Genomic DNA, 19,424 nt, shown 5'->3' with positions numbered 1-19,424 from the left:
AACTGTGCATACCCTTTGATCCAGTAATACCACTACAAAGTCTGTATCCCAAAGAAATCATAAAAAAGGGAGAAAGGATCCATATGTACAAAACTATTTATAACATCTCTTTTTGTGGTGGCAAAAAATTGGAAATGGAAGGGAAATGGCTGAACAAGTTATGATATATAAATGCAATGGAATACTAGTGTTTTATAAGAAATAATGAGTTGAAAAATTTCAGAAAACCTGGAAAAATTTGCTTGAACTGATGCTGAGTGAAGTGAGCACAACCAGGAGAACATTATACATAGTAACAGCAACATTGCGATAGTCAATTTTGATAGACTTAGCTCTTCTCAGTGACAAAGATCAAGACAATTCCAAAGGATTCATGTTGGAAAATGTTGTCCACATCCAGAGAAAGAAGTATGGAGTCTGAATGCAAATCAAAGCATACTATTTTCAATTTGTGCATGTGTTTTTTTCTTTTTTGAGGTTTTTTTTCTTCTTCTGAGTCTTCTTTCACAGAATGATTAGTGTGGAAATATGTTTAATGTGATTGTACATGTAAAACTTATATCACAGTGCTTGCTGTCTTGGGGAGGGAGGAAGGAAGGGAGAAAAGGAAAAAAATTGGAACTTAAAATCTTACAAAGATGAATGTTGAAAACAATCTTTAGCTGTAATTGGGAAAAAATAAAATACTATTTTTTTAAAAAAGTTTCATTGACAACATATGGATGACTTAAAATCTGTAAATTGTCTGTTTCCATTGGTGCTTGTTATCAATTGTATGTGTGATGGCCATTGTGATCAGAGCTATAACTAACAGAGTGATTTCGTGCATACATTTCATTTTACTCCAAGAGCCTAAATAGATATACTAGAACCACCTCCATGCTGCCATCTTCAGCATACTGATAATAGGATGCTAAATATGGTTGGTTGGATTTCACCTTCTTCCCCAACCCAGACTGTCTGGGGGAGGATCGACCTCCTCTCCTGGCATGACTGTACCTATAGTCAGCCTGTGTTCTGTGTCACACTCCCCATCCCAAATTGATCTGCCCCCGGTACAATTATTTTTAGTTATGGTTCTTATTACCAATAATGGCTTTTCCACATTTTTAATTTCATACTTCTTGAAGTGTTCTTTGTTAGAAAACAGATTTCTGATGAAATGGTTAATGACTGGTTTCCATAGTGCAAAGTGGAGTTATTATTATTTATTAATTACATTTGTAAATAACAGTTTCCTCCTTTTTATTTTTTAGGATCCTAAACATTTTAAATCAGAGAAAACAGGGAGAGGACATTTAAGGGAAGGCTGGAGAGACAGTCACCAACCGATCATGTGTTCCTACAAATTGGTGACAGTGAAATTTGAAGTCTGGGGACTTCAGACCAGAGTAGAACAATTTGTACACAAGGTGAGTGAAAATTGTGCTATGGATTCAAGCAAGGGCTGAGGAAAGCCACTATATTGCTTAAAATCTTGCCAGGGTGGAAGATATAGATGCAAAAGTATAAACTACATCTATAAGGCAAATTGATTATGAAATCCCATAGCACTCCATTCATAAAATAATTCCACTATTCCAAAATGGTAGAGTGGATAAGAAAGCTGATCCAGGAATCAGGAAGACCTGAGTTTAAATGCAGCTTCAGATACTAGCTATGTAACCCTGGTTAAGTCACTTAACCCTATTTTCCTCAGTTTCCTTGTCTGTAAAATGAATTAGAGAAGGAAATGGCAGACCACTCCAGTCTCTTTGCCAAGAAAACTCCAAATGGTCACAAAGAATCACAAGACTGAGCAACAGCAATTAATGTTCCAGGAACTGTGCTGAGTATTGGGGATACAAGAGTCAAAAGACAGTTCCTGCTTGCAAGCAGCTCACAGTATGATAAAAGAGATATCTTGTGAACAACTATGTGCACACAACTTATAAATGGGATAAATTGGAAATAATTAACCATCTAACTCACATATTGCTAAAGACCAGTTTCTTAGCTTTTTTTTATTTTGGGTTTCTTGTGCGTTTATTTGTTTGTTTTTGGAAGCAATTAAGGTTAAATGACTTGCCCAGTGTCACAAAACAAGTGTCTGAGGCAGAAGTTGAACTACTCCAGGACTAGTGTTATGACTTTTATGCTATTTAGATGACCCAATTTGCTTAGCTTTTTAATAAATAACTCTGATTTACATGAGAAAATTGAAAAATTCACCCTCTACTTCCTTTTTCCCCCTTCTATTTAGTTAGCCTGTGCATTATTTGAGATAGTAGGAAAAGCTGCAAATCTTTTCATTTATCTGTAACACAGAATAAAAAACTAAAATACTGATTTTGAGGATTCAGAATCTAAATGCTTGGTTTTTGCAGAATTCTTAACTAAATCAGATTATGTGTATAAAACATTTGCATCACAGGTAGTATGGCACAGTGGCTAGAGAGTGGGCCTTAAAGCCAGGAAGACCTTAGGTCCAGTCCTGACTGCTACATTCTGGCCATAGGACTCTGGGAAAAACCATTTAACTTCATTGCTCTTCCAGAGGTATCAAACTGGAGGCTCTTTAATTGGGAAATGTTTAACAAAATAAATAAAAATACAATATAACATAGATGATAATTTGTGAGTTCTACGTCAATATGTGCCCAGTTTCTGTTTGAGTTTGATTCCTCAGCTTTAGCCAACTTTATATGTTATAGAGAAGGTACCAATCTGCATTAGTGAAGAAAGTTTCCTTATTTGGGAACTCCCTTTAATCAGTATAATCCCAGGTCTATCCACAGTCCCTTTTCTCTATGTAAAGAACTTTGCAAACCTCAAAGTGCTATAAATGTTACAAATGTTACAAATCATTAGCACTCAAAAATGGTGCTAGAATTGGATGCCCAAGGAACAATCTCCATCTGCCTCCACACTTCTCACCCTTGGAAAATTTGGTGTCATAAATAGCAACTAAATGTGGACTGAATTCCAAAACTCTTAATGTTTTAATTAATGAATAAGTATTGTTGATGATGTTATTGTTCAGTCATTTCAGTCACGTCTGACTCTTGGTGACTCCATTTGGGATTTTCTTGGCAAAGATATTAGAGTGGTTTGCCATTTCCTTCTTATTTTTCAAATCGGGAAATTGAGGCAGAAAGCACTGAGGGACTTGCCTGGGATCACATAGCTAGTAAGTTATCTAAAGTTGAGTTTGAACTCAGGTCTTTCTGATTGCAGGTCCAGTTCCTTATCTGCTGCACCATGTAGCTGCTCCTAATGAATAAATATGCCAGTCCTTATTCTGGAACTAGCTCCTTGACTACTGCAGAGCCTATAGTAGTTAGGGAACTATTGTGTGGAACATATGGAGATAAAATCTATCACCCCTTCTGCCTCCAGTCATTCAGCAGCAATATAGTCAATCAGTAAACATTTATTAAATTTGTCCTATATGCTACACTATGCTGAGTGCTTGGGATATCAAAAAAAAAAAGATAAAATGTAGTCCTTGTTTTCAAGAAGCTTACAATCTAATAGAGGAGACTCTGTGAACAACAGTATACAAACAAGATGTATACGGGGGAAATTGGAAATAATCAACAGAAGGGAAATCAGTAAAAGGGATCAGGAAAGGCTTTTGAGAAAAGCAGGCTTTTATCTGCTTCTTGAAGGAAGCCAAGGAAACCAACATAGGGGACAAACTTAACTAAGGACCAGCATGGTTACTGAATGGAAGAGCTCATCTCAGGGGATTACTTTGAGTGAGTTTTCTAACTAAGGTTTATATCGCCTGACATCATTCCTAATCTCTCGTAGGTATCCCCTTCAGTGCAATTTCCCCATCCCTCAGGCCACTGGCATTGGGGAATTTTTATCATTTTCTCTCCTGAAGCTAATAATGAGATAGCCCCAGCACTTGCCCACTCATTTTCCCATGGGGGATCCAGGCTAACCATGAGAATTTTATCCTCATCTTTAAAATACCTACCAGCATTGTACAGAACTATGAGGTTTCCCTGGTGCCCGTACCTAAATAGAATAAAGTGTTATCAAAGCTCAGAAAACACACCTGCTCTGGCATCGGAGGGACTAATTAGTATCTAAGGATGGCATTTTGGTGGGTTTAAAATTCCAAGGGTGCCTCTCTATGAACACCTTTGTTTCTTAAGGATCCCTTCACAGTCAGAAAAACCAGTAAAATATGAACTCTTAAAGCATTATTGAGTCCTGATTTCCGACAGGCAGCTGTGTTGTGCCTAATGTAATGGGTGTACTTCCCAAAGCCGGGCTTGCTCTTTCTTTGAGTTTCACATACTCAGCACTCAAGTGTCTATTGTTGCATGTTGCTGCTCATTTTCATTACATGTGTTTTCCTCCTTCCATGTCATAAAAGCCTCTTTAGCTACTCAGATGCCCTGAGTAATAAACACTTCATTATAAGCATTTTTCCTGCTTCACAAAACCCCACAAAATTCAGATCTATCAATTACTGAAACATGCATGAGATGAGAGGTTTTGTCACTTGTTAAATGGATTTTATGGAAGTGAGGGAATGTTAAGACACACTGTGTATGCCATGGAAATACACAGGTACACACATGTATGTACAATAAATAAGTATGCAACAAATGCCCACATGTGCTGGTGTACTATGTGAACAAGTCACTTAAAGACACTCATTAAGCACCTACATTGTGTCAGGTAGTGTGCTAAGCAAAGAATATTTATTTTTGTGCTTCACAGAGCCCATAAATTAATAAAATTTTAAACATAAATGTAAATTACTCCTTACAGAATTATGGATTGCAACCAACCATGCCATCTCATCTGGTGAAATAACTGTCCATACCATCCTGTAAATCCTCAAGAGGGGATCCAGCCACCAACAACATATGTAGACTTTATAGTGTGGCCTACTCAGAATGGATATGATTAGCATGAAACACAAAGGATATAGTTCTGTTTATCTTATATTTCTCTTTAAATTCTCCTATAATCTATCAGTTTTTTTCATGACAAATTGTAGGTTCCTTTTTCCTTCTTTACCTATAAGTCAAGCCAAGTCACCTAGTACTTATTATGTATCTACTGTGTTCTAGGAAATGTGTTATATCCAGTCAGTAGTTATTTCTTAAGTGCCCCCTATGGGTCAGGCATTGTGTTAAGTACTACATGTGTAAAGGAAAGCAGAAAGTATCCTTGCTGTAAAGGCACTCTCAACATAATGGAGGAGACAATATACAAACTATATATAAAACTATAATGTGAAGAATTTGGAATAGAATCTCCAACGTCTCTTCCAGCTCTCTGGAAGAAAAAAGTCAAACTAGGAGGGGTCTTTGTGTTAGAATTTTATTCCTGTGTTCTTGGTATATTTTTTAAATGCAATTTGAAACGGTCAACAAGATTTAAAAGTTATTCAGAGAAAAGAGTTAAGTTCAGTAAAGTGGAAAGTCAGTCAACACAAATTTATTAATCATCTATTATGTACCAGGCACTGGGGTACAAGAGGAAAAACAAAACAAAACAGGAGCTCACATTTTAATGCAAATAACTATGTGCAAACAAGATAAATTGCAGGTGATTTTAGAAGATACTAGCATTAAAGAGGGCTTCCATTACAAACATAAGATTTGGAATATAATATAATGTAACATAATATAATAACATGGCATAATATGATAGAATATGAAAATAATGACTGATGTTTTTATAGTCCTTTAAAGTTTATAAAGTATTCTGCCTACATCATCCCATTTGATCCTCAAAATAATCCTGCAAAGGAAGTTGTTATTATACTTATTTTTCCCAACTCAAGAAACCCTTGTGAGGATTAAGAGAGATCAAATGCACACAAAACACTTTGTAAGAAGGGCTATATAAATGTCAGCTGTTATCATTAAAGGATAGAATGGCTCTTAGACTATACACCAGTGTACATATGACTGTATTCTTTTCCCATAATCACACCTTAGCTCTTCTTGGGACAATGAGAGACACCGCCTTGCCTCAGTAAGTGAAAAGCATCAGCTGTTTTAATTGAAGATAAGTGGGGACCGAATTCCACAGATAACTAATCCCAAAGCCTTGTTGAATTGCCACTAAGGGGTTGTCAGTACATCCCTTTAACGCCTAAACTTACAGGTTGTGAAAATGACCTCATGATTCTCATACCTTTATTTTTTTTAAATGGCCATTACCTTTTCATTGAATAATAATAATTGTAGTTGTATGTAGTGAAAGGGACTAAGAAACCTATGTTCCTCAGGAAACCAGAAATCAGGGCAGTTTATTTCTTATGAGCTTTTGTTGACAAGGAATTTCACTTCTACTTTTCAGGTGGTCCGAGATATTCTGCTGATTGGGCATAGACAGGCTTTTGCGTGGGTTGACGAGTGGTATGGTAAGTCAGTTCATTTCCCTAAAGCAACTTACAGAATATCCTAAAACTTTGATATTTTTCTGGTCCTATTTTAGTTCATCTGATTTCCATTGTTGCCTGGATGTTAGGAGAAAAAAAAATTCAGGACTACTGTTTCCTGTCTTGAAAAGAATGTAGTTCAAGTGAGCATGTTAATGAAATGTATAATCATAAACTATGGTCTAGGAAATAACTTTAGAATCACTGACTAAGTGGAATCGCAGGAAGTCCTATTCTTGCCTCCTTTACAAGGAATGACCCATACCAATTTCTGTGGGTAGATTTCAAATTTCTTCTTTTGCTCATATTCCTAGAAGAAAGGGTTTATTCTAAATGGAAGGGTTTTTAAGAGCAAGTTTTTAAGAAGTGTTTAAAATTATCCTTGATTAGAAGCTAGAGGACAATAATAATAATGGTCTAGCCCTTAGGTGGCACCTCAAGGCTAAAAAAGAGTTTTGTACATTAATCTCATTTGATTTCTTTTTCATAAATATGAAGGTTTTACAAAGACTTTGGGTAAAGAAGCAACTTCCAAGGGTGCACACAAATAATAAAAAAGGTTGTTTGGGAAACTTGGGAGTTTGAAGTTTATTTTTTATTTATTTGCATAAATTGGGAAGAGTTAAATCAGTTTTATCTGCTTCTAATAAATAACAAAGTTTTTATTTCATCACTTGGTTGATGCACCATCTCTTCCAGCTTTCCACCCCACAATATCATACTTGTCATTCTTCTAAGGGGAAGAGCTCAGTATAATAGAATGAATACCTGTCTTGGAGCCCACACATGTGAATTCAAGTCCCAGCTTGGGTGTTTAGCATCTCTGTGACCATGAGCATAGTCACTTCATTCTCTGAGTCTTCATTTCTTCCTTTGTAAAATGGAGGTAATAATGCCAAAGCTAACTTCCTCATAAGAGAGTGGAAGTGACAGTGAGTTTTTCTATCAAGGTTAATAAGAGCTAACATTTAGATATCATTTTTAAGTTTTACTAAATATTTTATGAATTTATCTCATTTGATTCTCACAACAACCATGAGAAGAAGGTGCTGTTGTAATCCCTATTTTACAGCTGAGGAAACTAAGGTAGAAAATTTTTAAAATTCACTTAGGTTTACACAGCTAGTAAATGTCTGAGTCCAGATTTGAACTGGTCTTCCTCGCTCCAATGAAGTTCATCAGTGTTCAAATAGTATTCCCAGTTGTAAATAGGAATGAATGCTTTCTACTAGATCTACATTTCTTAGAATCTTAAGATCATAGGTTTACAATCAGAAGAGATTGGAAGTCATCTAGTCCAATTCCTTCATTTTATTGATGAGAAAACTGAAACCCAAAGGTTGATTTCATCAATCTAGGCAGCTATGTGACACATTGGTTTGAAGCACTACAATGAGAGGCAGGAAGAGCTGAGTAAAGAATCCAGTCTCAGACAGTGACTACTTCTGTGATCTTAGACAAGAGGCTTATCCTCTCTCAAACTCAGTTTTCTCCCTTCTTTAGTTAAGAAAGGATGATAGATTTATTCTTTTTTATTAAAGTTTTTATTTTCATAACATATGCATAGGTAATTTTCAGAATTCACTCTTGCAAAACCTTGTTCCAAAATTTTTCCTTCCTTTCCCCTCATGCCCTCCCCTAGATGGCAAATAAACTAATATATGTCAAACATGTTTAATTCTTCTATACTTATTTCCACAATGATCATATTGCACAAGAAAAATCAGATCAAAAAGGGGAAAATGAGAAAGAAAATAAAATGCAAGTAAACAACAATAAAAAGAGTGAAAATGCTATATTGTAATCCACACTCAGTTCCCACAGTCCTCTCTCTGAGTGTAGATGGCTCCCTTCATCACAAGATCATTAGAATCATTGTATAATCTTGCTCTTGCTGTGTACAATGATCTCCTAGTTCTGTTCACTTCACTTAGCATCAGTTCATCCAAATCTTTCCAAGTGTCCCAGAAATCATCCTTCTAATCATTTCTTAGAGAACAATAACATTCACATATCATAACTTATTCAGCCATTCTCTAATTGATGGACATTTTTGTACATGTGGATCCCTTTCCCTTTTTATGATTTCTTGGGATACAGACCTAGTAGAGACACTGTTGGATCAAAGGATATGCACAGTTTGATAATCCTTTGGGCATAGTTCCAAATTGCTCTCCAGAATGGTTGCATCAGTTCACAATTCCACCAACAATGTATTAATGTCTCAGTTTTCCTATACCCCCTCCAAAATTCATCATTATCTTTTTCTATTATCTTAGCCAGTCTGACAGATGTGTAAGGGTATCTCAGAATTGTCTTTATTAGAGCACTTTTTCATATAACTAGAAATGGTTTCAATTTCTTCTGAAAAATTGTCTGTTTGTAGTTGTTGTGTCATGGGATCCACCTGCCAGTAGCTGCTGGAGATGTAACTCAAATCTGTAGAATGGATCTCTTATGTGACAGAATGATGATGATGATACAAGGAAACTGAGAGGCAGTTGTGTTCTCTGACCTCTCCACTGAGAGGCAGTTGCTTTGTCTGACCTCTCTCCTCTTCCCTCTGTCTAATTTATTTCATTCCCAGTCCACAAGCCACCCCATTACTCCCTCAAGTGTCACAATCTATAGCTTTGGAGGCTCTCAGAGAATTGACCTGCCCCTTCACCCAGGCATGGTCCTTAATACATAATTTTTGACTATTTATCAATTGAAGAATGGCTTGAATTCTTATAAATTTAAGTCAATTCTCTATATATTTTAGAAATGAGGCCTTTATCAGAATCCTTGAATGTAAAAAAATTTACCCAGTTTATTGCTTCCCTTATAATCATGTCTGCATTAGTTTTATTTGGGCAAAATCTTTTCAACTTATTATAATCAAAATTATCCATTTTATATTCATTAATGTACTCCAATTCTTCTCTGGCTACAAATTCCTTCTTTCTCCACAAATCTGAGAAGTACATTATCCTTTGTTCTTCTAATTTGCTTATAATATCAGTCTTTATGTCTAAATCACGAACCCATTTCAATTTTATTTTGGTATAGGGTGTTAGGTATGAGTCAATGCCTATTTTCTGCCATATTAATTTCCAATTTTCCCAGCAATTTTTGTCAAATAGTGAGTTCTTATTCTAAAAGCTGGCATTTTGGGTTTTGTCAAATACTAGATTACTATAGTCATTGAAGGAGGTTAAATTTAAAATAAAGGGATAGATCAGGTTAAATGGTCAATAGTCCCAAATGTAGCCACTGCTGATTATGAGGGTGAAACTGTGTCCCTTTAATCTGTAAAATAATCACTCTGCCCCTTTGATTTCTGGCCTCCCATACTCCAGAGTCTATGAGAAGGCATATTTCCCAGACTGGGCTTTTCTAAGGCAAATCGCACCCTCCTCAATCAGTTACCCCAAAATTCATTTGGGATAAAGGCAGCATGGTTATTTTACAGATTAAAGGGGACACAGTTTTACACACATACAACCCCTCTCCCCACCCCCACCCATCACTTTGAGTCATTTAAAAGTAGACATGCAGAAAAAGAATTATGAAGATTGAATGTAAATCAATACATGCTATGTTCATTTCTTTTTTTTTATCTGCCATGGTTTTTCTTTTTGTTCTGATTTTTCTCTCCCAACATGATTCATAAAGCAATGTGTAACAAAAATAAATATATGTTTTTAAAAAGTAGATTACTATTGTTTAATCTATATTGGACTACTTGCAATCCAGAAGAAAGAAGGGAAAGAAAGGGAAACCTTGAACACAAGATTTTGCAAAAATGAATGTTGAAAATTATCTTTGTATGTATTTTGAAAATGAAAAGATATTTTTTAAATTATATGTAGATATGCTGAGCCAACTAGATGACACAGTGGAGAGAGTACCAGCCCTGAAGCCAGAAGGATCTGAGTTCAGACACTTAAAACTTACTAGCTGTGTGACCTTGGGCACTTAACCCCAATTGCCTCCCCTTTCCCCCCCAAAAAAAAGTAGTTGTATCTCCATAAACAATCCCAGATTTAGCTAGAGATATTTTTTATTCACCTAAGTCAAGGGATAAGAAAAGATCTGTCTTCAGTGAATGATTCTTTTGATTTTTAGCACAAATCTTTTATGTACTTAACATCCGGGCTGTTTTGAAGGTTTAGGGCCAGATTAGAAAGTCCTTCCCACAGTCTGTCCAGACTTTATGTTAAAATGTACATCTAGCTACACGATTTACTTACCATTAGTCTTCTGATCTAAAAGATCATAGGCTCTAATCAATGAGTTGGCAATAACCAAAAAAAAAAAAAAAAAAATTAAATAGCCCAAAATAGGATACTTTGAAGATAATAAAACTGCTCAGATTGATAGATTTCTTCACAAAGCCACGGCCTTAAATGGAGAAACTTCCAGTAAACATTAGAATTATTAATCAGAGAAATTCCAAATACTCCAAATTCACTGTTAAATTTCTTATAAAGACCTACTGAAATAATGTGTGTAAAGGGCTTTGAAAGCTTTCAAGTTTTATATAACTATCTCTTATTATTGAAGTGGCACATTCAATAGAACCCTGGCCATAGAGTCAAAAAGATCTAAATACAATATGACTGCAAACACATAATAGATGGATGACCCTGGGCAAGTCATTTAACCTTTTTCAGCCTCAGTTTCCTCATCTGTAAAATGAGAATGATAATAGCATCTATCTCTCAAAGTTGTGGTGAGAATCAAATAAGATAGTATTTGTGCTTTAGGGACAGCTAGGTGGCGCAGTGGATAGAGCAGCAGCTCTGATTTCAGGAGGACCCGAGTTCAAATTTGGTCTCAGACACTTAACACTTCCTAGCTGTGTGACCCTGGGCAAGTCACTTAACCCCAGCCTCAAAAAAAAATTGTGCTTTGCAAACCTTAAAGCATTACATAAATGCTAGCTATTATTATTGTTGTGATTGTTTATGAAAGGTAAATCGTGAAAGGTACTTCAAGGGGCCCATAGACCATAGATCATAGAGAACATATTATACATAGACCATAGAGAACTATTATACAGGGAATGAAAAATGTCCGTTCTTCACCAATCAATCAACAGATATTTATTATAACTTACTATGTCAGTCTACACAGTGCTCAGTGCTGGGGAAACAAAGACAAATGTGAAACAATTCCTGTCCTCAAGAAATTTACATTCTAAAAGGGGAGACAATCTGTGTGATACAAGGTGATACAAGGAAAGCTTGGAGAGGAAGGCATTAGAAACTGGGGGAATTCAGGAGGGAAGGACCAGGAAAACCCTTCCACAAAAGATAACACCTGAATTCTGTCTTGCAGGAAACCTGAAAGTCTAGGACATCAGGAGAGTGAATATTTCAGTCTAGGATGGGAGTAAGGCATGAAAAAAGGAAACATCCACATAAATATTGAAAGTCTGGAAATAAGAGATGCAGTGTCCTGTGTGGAAAACAATAACTAGGCCAGAATAACTGGACTCAATTTCATGTCCTCTAGTTCCATTCTAGAACTCACAGAATGGAGGGGGCAGATGATGGGCAGTAATCCAGGGATGAGCAGAGGTGGGACAAAAGTACAAGAGATTCAAGAGCATAAGATAGTGTAGAGTTACTGATTCTCTAGTGGGTCAAGACTGGGAAGGAATGAGTGAGGCTACTAGAGCAAGTATGATAGCCTGAGTGGTCAAGGGATTAGAGGTCACAGTGAGGACAAAGAATAGGCTAGAAAGAGTATGGCTGAAAATGTATTGGAGACAGATCATATTAGTTTATGAGAACCTATTGTGAAATTTGGAGTATAAGCATTTATAACTCAGGAAATGAAACCAGTATCAAGGCTTGATGAATTGTTTTGTTGATTGGGTTAGAAAGTGACAAAAAAAATGTTAATAATGAAAATTAAATTGTGTCATGGAAGGAATCAGGGGCTCTTCCTGGATGAGGATCAGGGTACAGACCAAGAGAGCAGTGACCATAAGCCTTCCCAGATTTCTGTGACCTCCCTTTTCCCCATTTTGGAAGCACTAAACACTTTCAGATCCCCAAAACTGGTTCTGAAAACAGCAGTTAAAAAACACAACAACAACAATCTAACCCTTGAGACAGTTTCTCCACCAAAAACAAAACCCAACTTTAAGATAAAGTTCAAAATAAAAAATGAATAAATAAATAAATAAATAAACCACAGAAAAAGAATCTGACCATAAAAAGATACTATGTTGAAGAGAAAAGATCAATTCCCAAACACAAAAGAAGGCAATGAAATGATAATAGCTATAAGTAATACCTCAAAGGGGGGGAAAATGTTAATTGGACACAAGTTCAACAAGAATTCCCAGAAGAGCTAAAAAATTATTTTCAAAATCATATGAAGGGGAAATTAGGTGACATAGTAGACAGAGCACTGGCCTTGGAATTAGGAGGACCTGGAATCAGCCTTAGATCCTAAACTAGTTGTATGACCCTGGGCAAGTCACTTAATCCCAATTGGCCTCCCCCCAAAAAAAAAAATCAAATGAAAATTGTAGAAAAAATATTAGGTAAAAAAATGAAAACTAGGAAGACAATTATGAAAAGATCATTAATATCTTGATAAAAGTGACACCAAAAACACTGAAGAAAATAATACCTTAAACAGAATTGGCCAAATAGAAAAAGAAGTACAAAAACTCACTGATGAAAATAACTTTTTAAAATGCAGAATCGGCCAAGTGGAAAAAGGAGGTACTAAAGGTGACAGAAGAAAATAATTCCTTAAAAAATAGACTTGAGCAAGTGGAAGCTACTGATTCCATTAGACATCAAGAAACAAAATCAGAAGCATGAAAAAAAATTATAATCTTTTATAAAAGTTGACCATATTTCGGGGTATATAAACTTCACCAATCCAGAAGAGCAGAAATAATATGTCCTTTAGTGACCAAAGCAAAATTTTAAAAGTATATGCAGTAAATAGGCTTTAAAGAAAGTGTTCGAGGGAGCTTAGGTGGCATTGCTCTAGTGCCAGCCTGGAAGTCAGGAGAACATGAGTTCAAATCTGGCTTCAGACACTTAACACCTCCTATCTGTGTGATCCTGGGCAAGTCACTTAACCCCAATTGCCTCAGGAAAAAAAAAAAGTGTCAAAATTAGCTAGAAATAAGACAAAAAGAGAGGAAATAAACATAGGCAAAGAGAAAGCAAAATTAATGGTTTTTCCAAATGATATGATAGTTTATTTAACTCTAAAAAGTTAACCAAAAATTAAGTGACAATATTTTTGAGCAAATTAACAATATGCAAAATAAATAAAACCACAGAAATCATTAGTTTTTCTATATATTATCCAAAAACCCAGAAGAGAAAGATAAATTCCACATAAAATAACTACAGAATTTAGAAATACTTGGAAATCTACCTACTAATATACACTTTAGAACTATAAAAACATAACTGTGAAATACACTTTACATAAATGCAGAACTAATGAGAGAAATACCAATTTGCTTATGAGTAGATTAAGCCAATATAATAAAAACAACTCTACTACTCATTGTAATTTAATTGTTCAGTGCCATATCAATCAAACTCTCAAAGGATTCTTATGAAGTAGAAAAACTAAGTCATCAAATTTTATGGAAGGCAGTTTGTCAGAAATTAGTTTTAGGCACCATATACACAATTCAGTCTCAAATGGACACATCATAAACAAATTAGAAGAGGAAATAATCAGTTTGCTTTCAAATCTGTGGATAGGACAAGATTTTATGACCAAAGGATTTATCACAGAGGATAAACTGGATGAAGTTGATCACATAAAATTAAAAAGAGTTTGCACAAAAATTTAATATAGTTAAAATTAGAAATCAATAATTAACAGAGGAAAAAAAGAAGTAAGTTTCTCTCATAAAGGCCTCATATCGAAAATATATAAAGAATTGATTCAGTATATTTAGAACTAGAGCCATTCAAAGGATACAAACAGGTAATACTTAAAAGAAGAAATCCAACATAGCAATACCATATAGAGCATATTCATGCTCCAAATTATTCATAATGAAAGAAATATAAATTCAAGAACTCTGAGGTTTTCCATCTTTCTAATCAGTTTAACAAAAACTACAGAAAAAGAAAAATAGTTGTTGGAGGGACTATGGGGAAATAGATAGACTAATATACTATTGATAAACCAAAAATTGATTTAAAAAGAGACATTTGAAACAAAGATTTCATCAAGTTAAAATGAGAGGCAGAAATAGAATTTATGAGGCTTCAAGTGATTTAAAAAAGGATGTGTAGCAATCATGCATTTCAATAATGCAACAATAAAAAGAGACATGGTTAAAAGAGAAAAACAGCACAATTGGATTATGTTTAAAGGCACCATAGATAATGAAATAATCTCAACAAAGTATAGCAATAAAAGGAATAACAACAGGAAAAAGTAACTATAAAATCATAATAATTGAGCATATTAATAAATCTTCTTCAGATCTTTCTTATCCAGACACAATGACAAAATGTTCAAAATAAAGAATTTAAGGACTTGACTAGAATTTTAGAAAGCTTAAATATAATAGGTTACTAGCATAACTGAATGAGAATTGATAGAAATATACATATTTGTTAGCTATGGACATCATCTTTACAAAAACTTTAAGTAGTAGAACATAAACAAATGCAAAAAAAGCAGAAATAAGAAGCAGAAAAAAGCAACATATCATCTGTTGATGGCAGTACAATAAAATTATAATCAATGAAGGGTATTTGAAGAAAAGATTGAAATTTAAATAATTTTATCAAGGAAAATGATAATAATTATTTGCCATAATTTTAGCTTGCAGTCAAAGTAGTCCTAAAGGAGAAATATTGTATCTTTAAACACTTTAATGAAAGAAAGAACAATCTTTGATGTTAGAACATAAAATTAAAAAAGAAACCTAAGCATAAAGCATAAAAAAAGAATTTTTCTTGGGTAAGAATTTTTTTCTCTGTCATAGCTCTGATATTTAAATCAGGGAGAAATAAAACAGAAAAAGAATACCAGTTCAGGTTTTTAAACAAATATTAGCAGAAAGTACTACAACATATTAAAAGGTACATACAATGACCAGGTTGGATTTGTTTCAGGAATTCAGATTTTATTAAATATCAGGAAAACCACAACCATAAATGATCCTATTGATAACAAAAATTATAAAGTACCACACCATTTTATCAATAAATGCAGAAGTTTTAACAGCCTTTGATGTTAAAACATAAAATTAAAAAAGAAACCTAAGCATAAACTAAAGCATTAAAAAAAAGAATATATCTTATCTATAAAAGAAAAATACTTAAGTTCTTTCCAGTTAGAACCAAAGTCAAATAAAGTATGGTTGTCTTTTGCTAGGCTTTGGGAATCTGCTGAGAGGGAGTACAGAGGCCACCTTGATCTTTGGTGCATAATAAGTTTTCTGCCACATTGCAGAAACTCCATTGTTGAGAAAAGAGCAGTGATTTGTGATCATGGGAACAGGTGAGCCTGAGGGTCACAGCTAGTGGCTCATGAGCAGAGATACCTTAACAGGGCTTCTCACCTGGGATGGAGATGCTGAATTGCTGGATTGGCTCTTCTTCCATTGATAGATACCATGCATACACAAAGCCCAGGAGCTGTTTCTCTGAATGGTGATTGGGGATTGCCTAGTATATTAACAAAGCTGTATGGCGTAATAAATTGGAGCTCTTTTCACACTCTATGAGTCTCCCGCCTCAATCATCTTGCCTCTGAGATCAAAGGGCTCATATGCTTTGAACTCTTAAGACTCCCACAACAGTCTTTTATTATCACTATTTTTATATAGTTTTAGAAATACTAACTATGTAAATAAGAAAAGAAAAAGAAACACCACTTTCACTTTTTGCAGAATCACTGAGAGAATCCAAAGGATTCAGCTAAAAATTAATTCACACAACTAATTCTTCGGCACATTAGCAGGTTATAAAGTAAAACCACAAAAATCATCACATTTGATCTATATTACCAAAAAAAAAAAAAAAAAAAAAGCAGAAACAGAGAAAAAGAATTCCATTTTCAATTGTTACAGAATATATAAAATGTGTCACAACTTAGTAAGTGCTTAACAAATGTTTTTATCAATCATTCATTTTTTGATTATGTAAAACTAAAAGGTTTTACGCAAATAAAATAATGCAGTTATAAAGAAAGGAAAAAGTTACCTAGGGGAAAAATTTTTTTCCAATGAATTTCTCTGGTAGACCGTTATTACCAGTATATGGGGATTTGGTACAAATTTATAAGAATTACAGGGAAAATATAAACAGGCAGTAATCAAAAAAAGGAAGGCAAGTAATCAATGACCATGTTAAAGTGTTCTAAACCATTCATAATAAGATCATTTCAAATTAAAATTACTCAAAAATCATCAATTGGAAAAGATGACCAAAAAAAAGGATAGCTATTACAGGGACAGAAATCAAACTAATACATTATTGGTAGAATGTGAAATATGCAAAATTAGAAACAAGTTTTCTGAGCTTGTATTGATCTGATCAGCTATAGGACATACCTTGACCCCAGCATAGTAATGTCATTTTGGTCCTTCTTCAAAAACAAACCAACCAACCATGGCGAATTTTTGGAATCAAATTTACCATTCTGGAAAGCAATTTGGAACTATTTCCAAAAGGCACTTTAGTGTCTTTCTGACACTTATAAGAGATCCAGTAAAACAAATTATATAGTGACTACCATATTGTAAAGGAAAGTAATTGTGTAAGATTTTAGAACTATAATCATTATGGTGACTAATTACTACTTCAGAAGAATGACAATGAATCAGGCTTCCCTCCTCTTGGCAGAAGTGCTAGACTAAAGATACAGAATGAAATATGTATTATCAGATGCAGCCAATGTATGGATTTATTCTACTTTACTATATTTGTCATAGGGAAGAGCTCTAGGCCAAGAAAACTAAGAGGGTAGCAATAGTAATAACAAAAAGAGGGAAAAAAGAGCATCAATTAAAAACATATGGTGGTGGACAGCTGGTGGTGCAGTAAATAAAGCACAACCTCTGAAGTCAGGAGGACCTGAGTTCAAATGCAACCTCAGACCCTTACAAGTTGTATTACCCTGGGAAAGTCACTTATGAGAGCAGAAGAAAGTTCAAAAGAGACAGAAGCAAGCAAGTAATGTTGGAATTAACATGTTGTATTTGAAACAGACTTTAAACAATGACCATCACACTCTTTGGGAGATCTTTTTCTCTCCTTTGCATGGGGAAATACTACTACTTATTAATTTTTGTCAAGATTGTAACCATAGGGGCAGCTAGGTGGCGCAGTGGATAGAATACCAGCCCTGAAGTCAGGAGGACTTGAGTTCAAATCCAGCCTCAGACATTTAACACTTCCTAGCAGTGTGATCCTGGGCAAATCACTTAATCCCAATTGCCTCAGGGAGAAAAAAAAAAAAGGGGATTGTAACCATAAAAAAGAAAACTAAAATTGAACAAGAAAAATGATCTGCAGGATAACCTCTTGGAATTTTGGCTATGAAGGGCAGAAGTAAAATAAGATTAGAGAAACTAAGCAAAAAAGTAATTTGGGGAACCTTTTAAGAATAAAATACCTGAAAATTCAAATGGAAAGAAGGTTGTATTTTAAAGTCAAGCAACATTGGGGTTCTTTTCCTTTCTTTTTCTCTTTCTTTTCCTTCTTTCTTTTTGTGTTTTTTTTTCTCAATAGTATTTTATCTTTTCAAATACATATAAAGATAGTTTCTAACATTCATTTTTGTAAGATTTTGTGTTCTAAATTTTTCTCTTTCTCTTCCCCTTCTCCAAGACAGCAATCTGATATCCTTTTAAACTTTATCCTTTAATCCTTTTAAATACTTTAACATATTTATCATGTAGTGGGTGGGGGGAGGGAGAAATCTGACTAAAAAGAAAATAAACAAACAAAAAAGGTGAAAATACTATACTTCCATCCACATTCAGTCTCCATGTTCTCTCTCTGGATGCAGATGGCATTTTTCTTCCCAAGTCAATTGGAATTGCCTTGAATCACTACATTGTTGATAAGCACCAAGTCCATCATAGTTGACCATCACATAATGCAACCTTGGTTCTAATCCTGGCCTGCTACTTCCTACCTGTGTGACCTCAAAACTTATCTCTTGTGGTCTTGGTTATTTATCTGTCCAATAAGGGAACTGGACTATATAACATCTGAGATCCTTTCAGCTCTACACCTCTGACATCATCTTGTTGGGGGGAGAAGAACATATTGGTTAGGAGAATTTAGTAGAAAGTTGCTCCCAGACTTAGCTCCTTGCTAAGTCAAAACATCAGCTAATAGCCTACAAAATGATGGATGGGGGTTTCAGTATATGTTCCAGTTCCCTATATCTCTCTTTCACTTCTGGCAACATCCAAAATGCTCTGAAAAGGGCCTGAGGGCCACAATTTTTGTGATATAGAATCCTAGAAAGCTCCTCCCAGTAGAAGAAAGAAAACCTAGTTAACTCATCGCTCTTAAGGTTATTGTTCATCCTTTGTTCTTGAGGAGATATCTTGATTTGCACATGATTTGGATTTAAGTGAGTCAGAGCTTGCTCTTTCCTGGCAGTGGTCCTCAAACTTTTTAAATAGGGGGCCAGTTTACTGTCCCTCAGACTGTTGGAGGGCCAGACTGTAGTAAAAACAAAAGCTCATGCTCTGTCTCCGCCCCTCAGCCCATTTGCCATAACCTGGCCTCCACATCTGGCCCGCAGGCAGTAGTTTGAGAACTCCTTCGAGTCATTGTAGTTCAATGGCAAGACAAGAGTCCCAATAACCGTCAGTAAAGGCCCACGATGCACTTGGCCTTCTTAAGTTGAGATTTTGATAGAAGCCAGGGATTTTAGGGAAAGATGAGAAGACATAGTATATCAGACATAGGAGACAGCCTATCAAAATGTCCAGTTGTTCTTCAGTACCTTTTGCATAAGCCTAAATCAGAGACATGCAAATACATCCTGTTCCAATCTGCTT

General features: G+C 35.0%; 1 protein-coding gene across 1 annotated transcript in view; it reads left to right on the top strand.

Moving 5' to 3' along the window:
• Nucleotides 1-19,424, top strand: part of PITPNC1 (phosphatidylinositol transfer protein cytoplasmic 1) — a 355,282-nt gene that overhangs the window by 316,469 nt on the left and 19,389 nt on the right. Inside the window, exons 7-8 of the mRNA XM_074260561.1 lie at nt 1,257-1,412; nt 6,319-6,382. Of these exons, the coding sequence (XP_074116662.1) occupies nt 1,257-1,412; nt 6,319-6,382 (220 nt within the window). The remainder of the gene's footprint in view (nt 1-1,256; nt 1,413-6,318; nt 6,383-19,424) is intronic.

This window comes from Sminthopsis crassicaudata, chromosome 4, assembly GCF_048593235.1.
Source record: "Sminthopsis crassicaudata isolate SCR6 chromosome 4, ASM4859323v1, whole genome shotgun sequence".
NCBI classification, from domain to species: domain Eukaryota; kingdom Metazoa; phylum Chordata; class Mammalia; order Dasyuromorphia; family Dasyuridae; genus Sminthopsis; species Sminthopsis crassicaudata.
The sequence above is the reverse complement of the archived record's forward strand: the minus strand, read 5'-3'. Positions and strand labels throughout refer to the sequence as shown.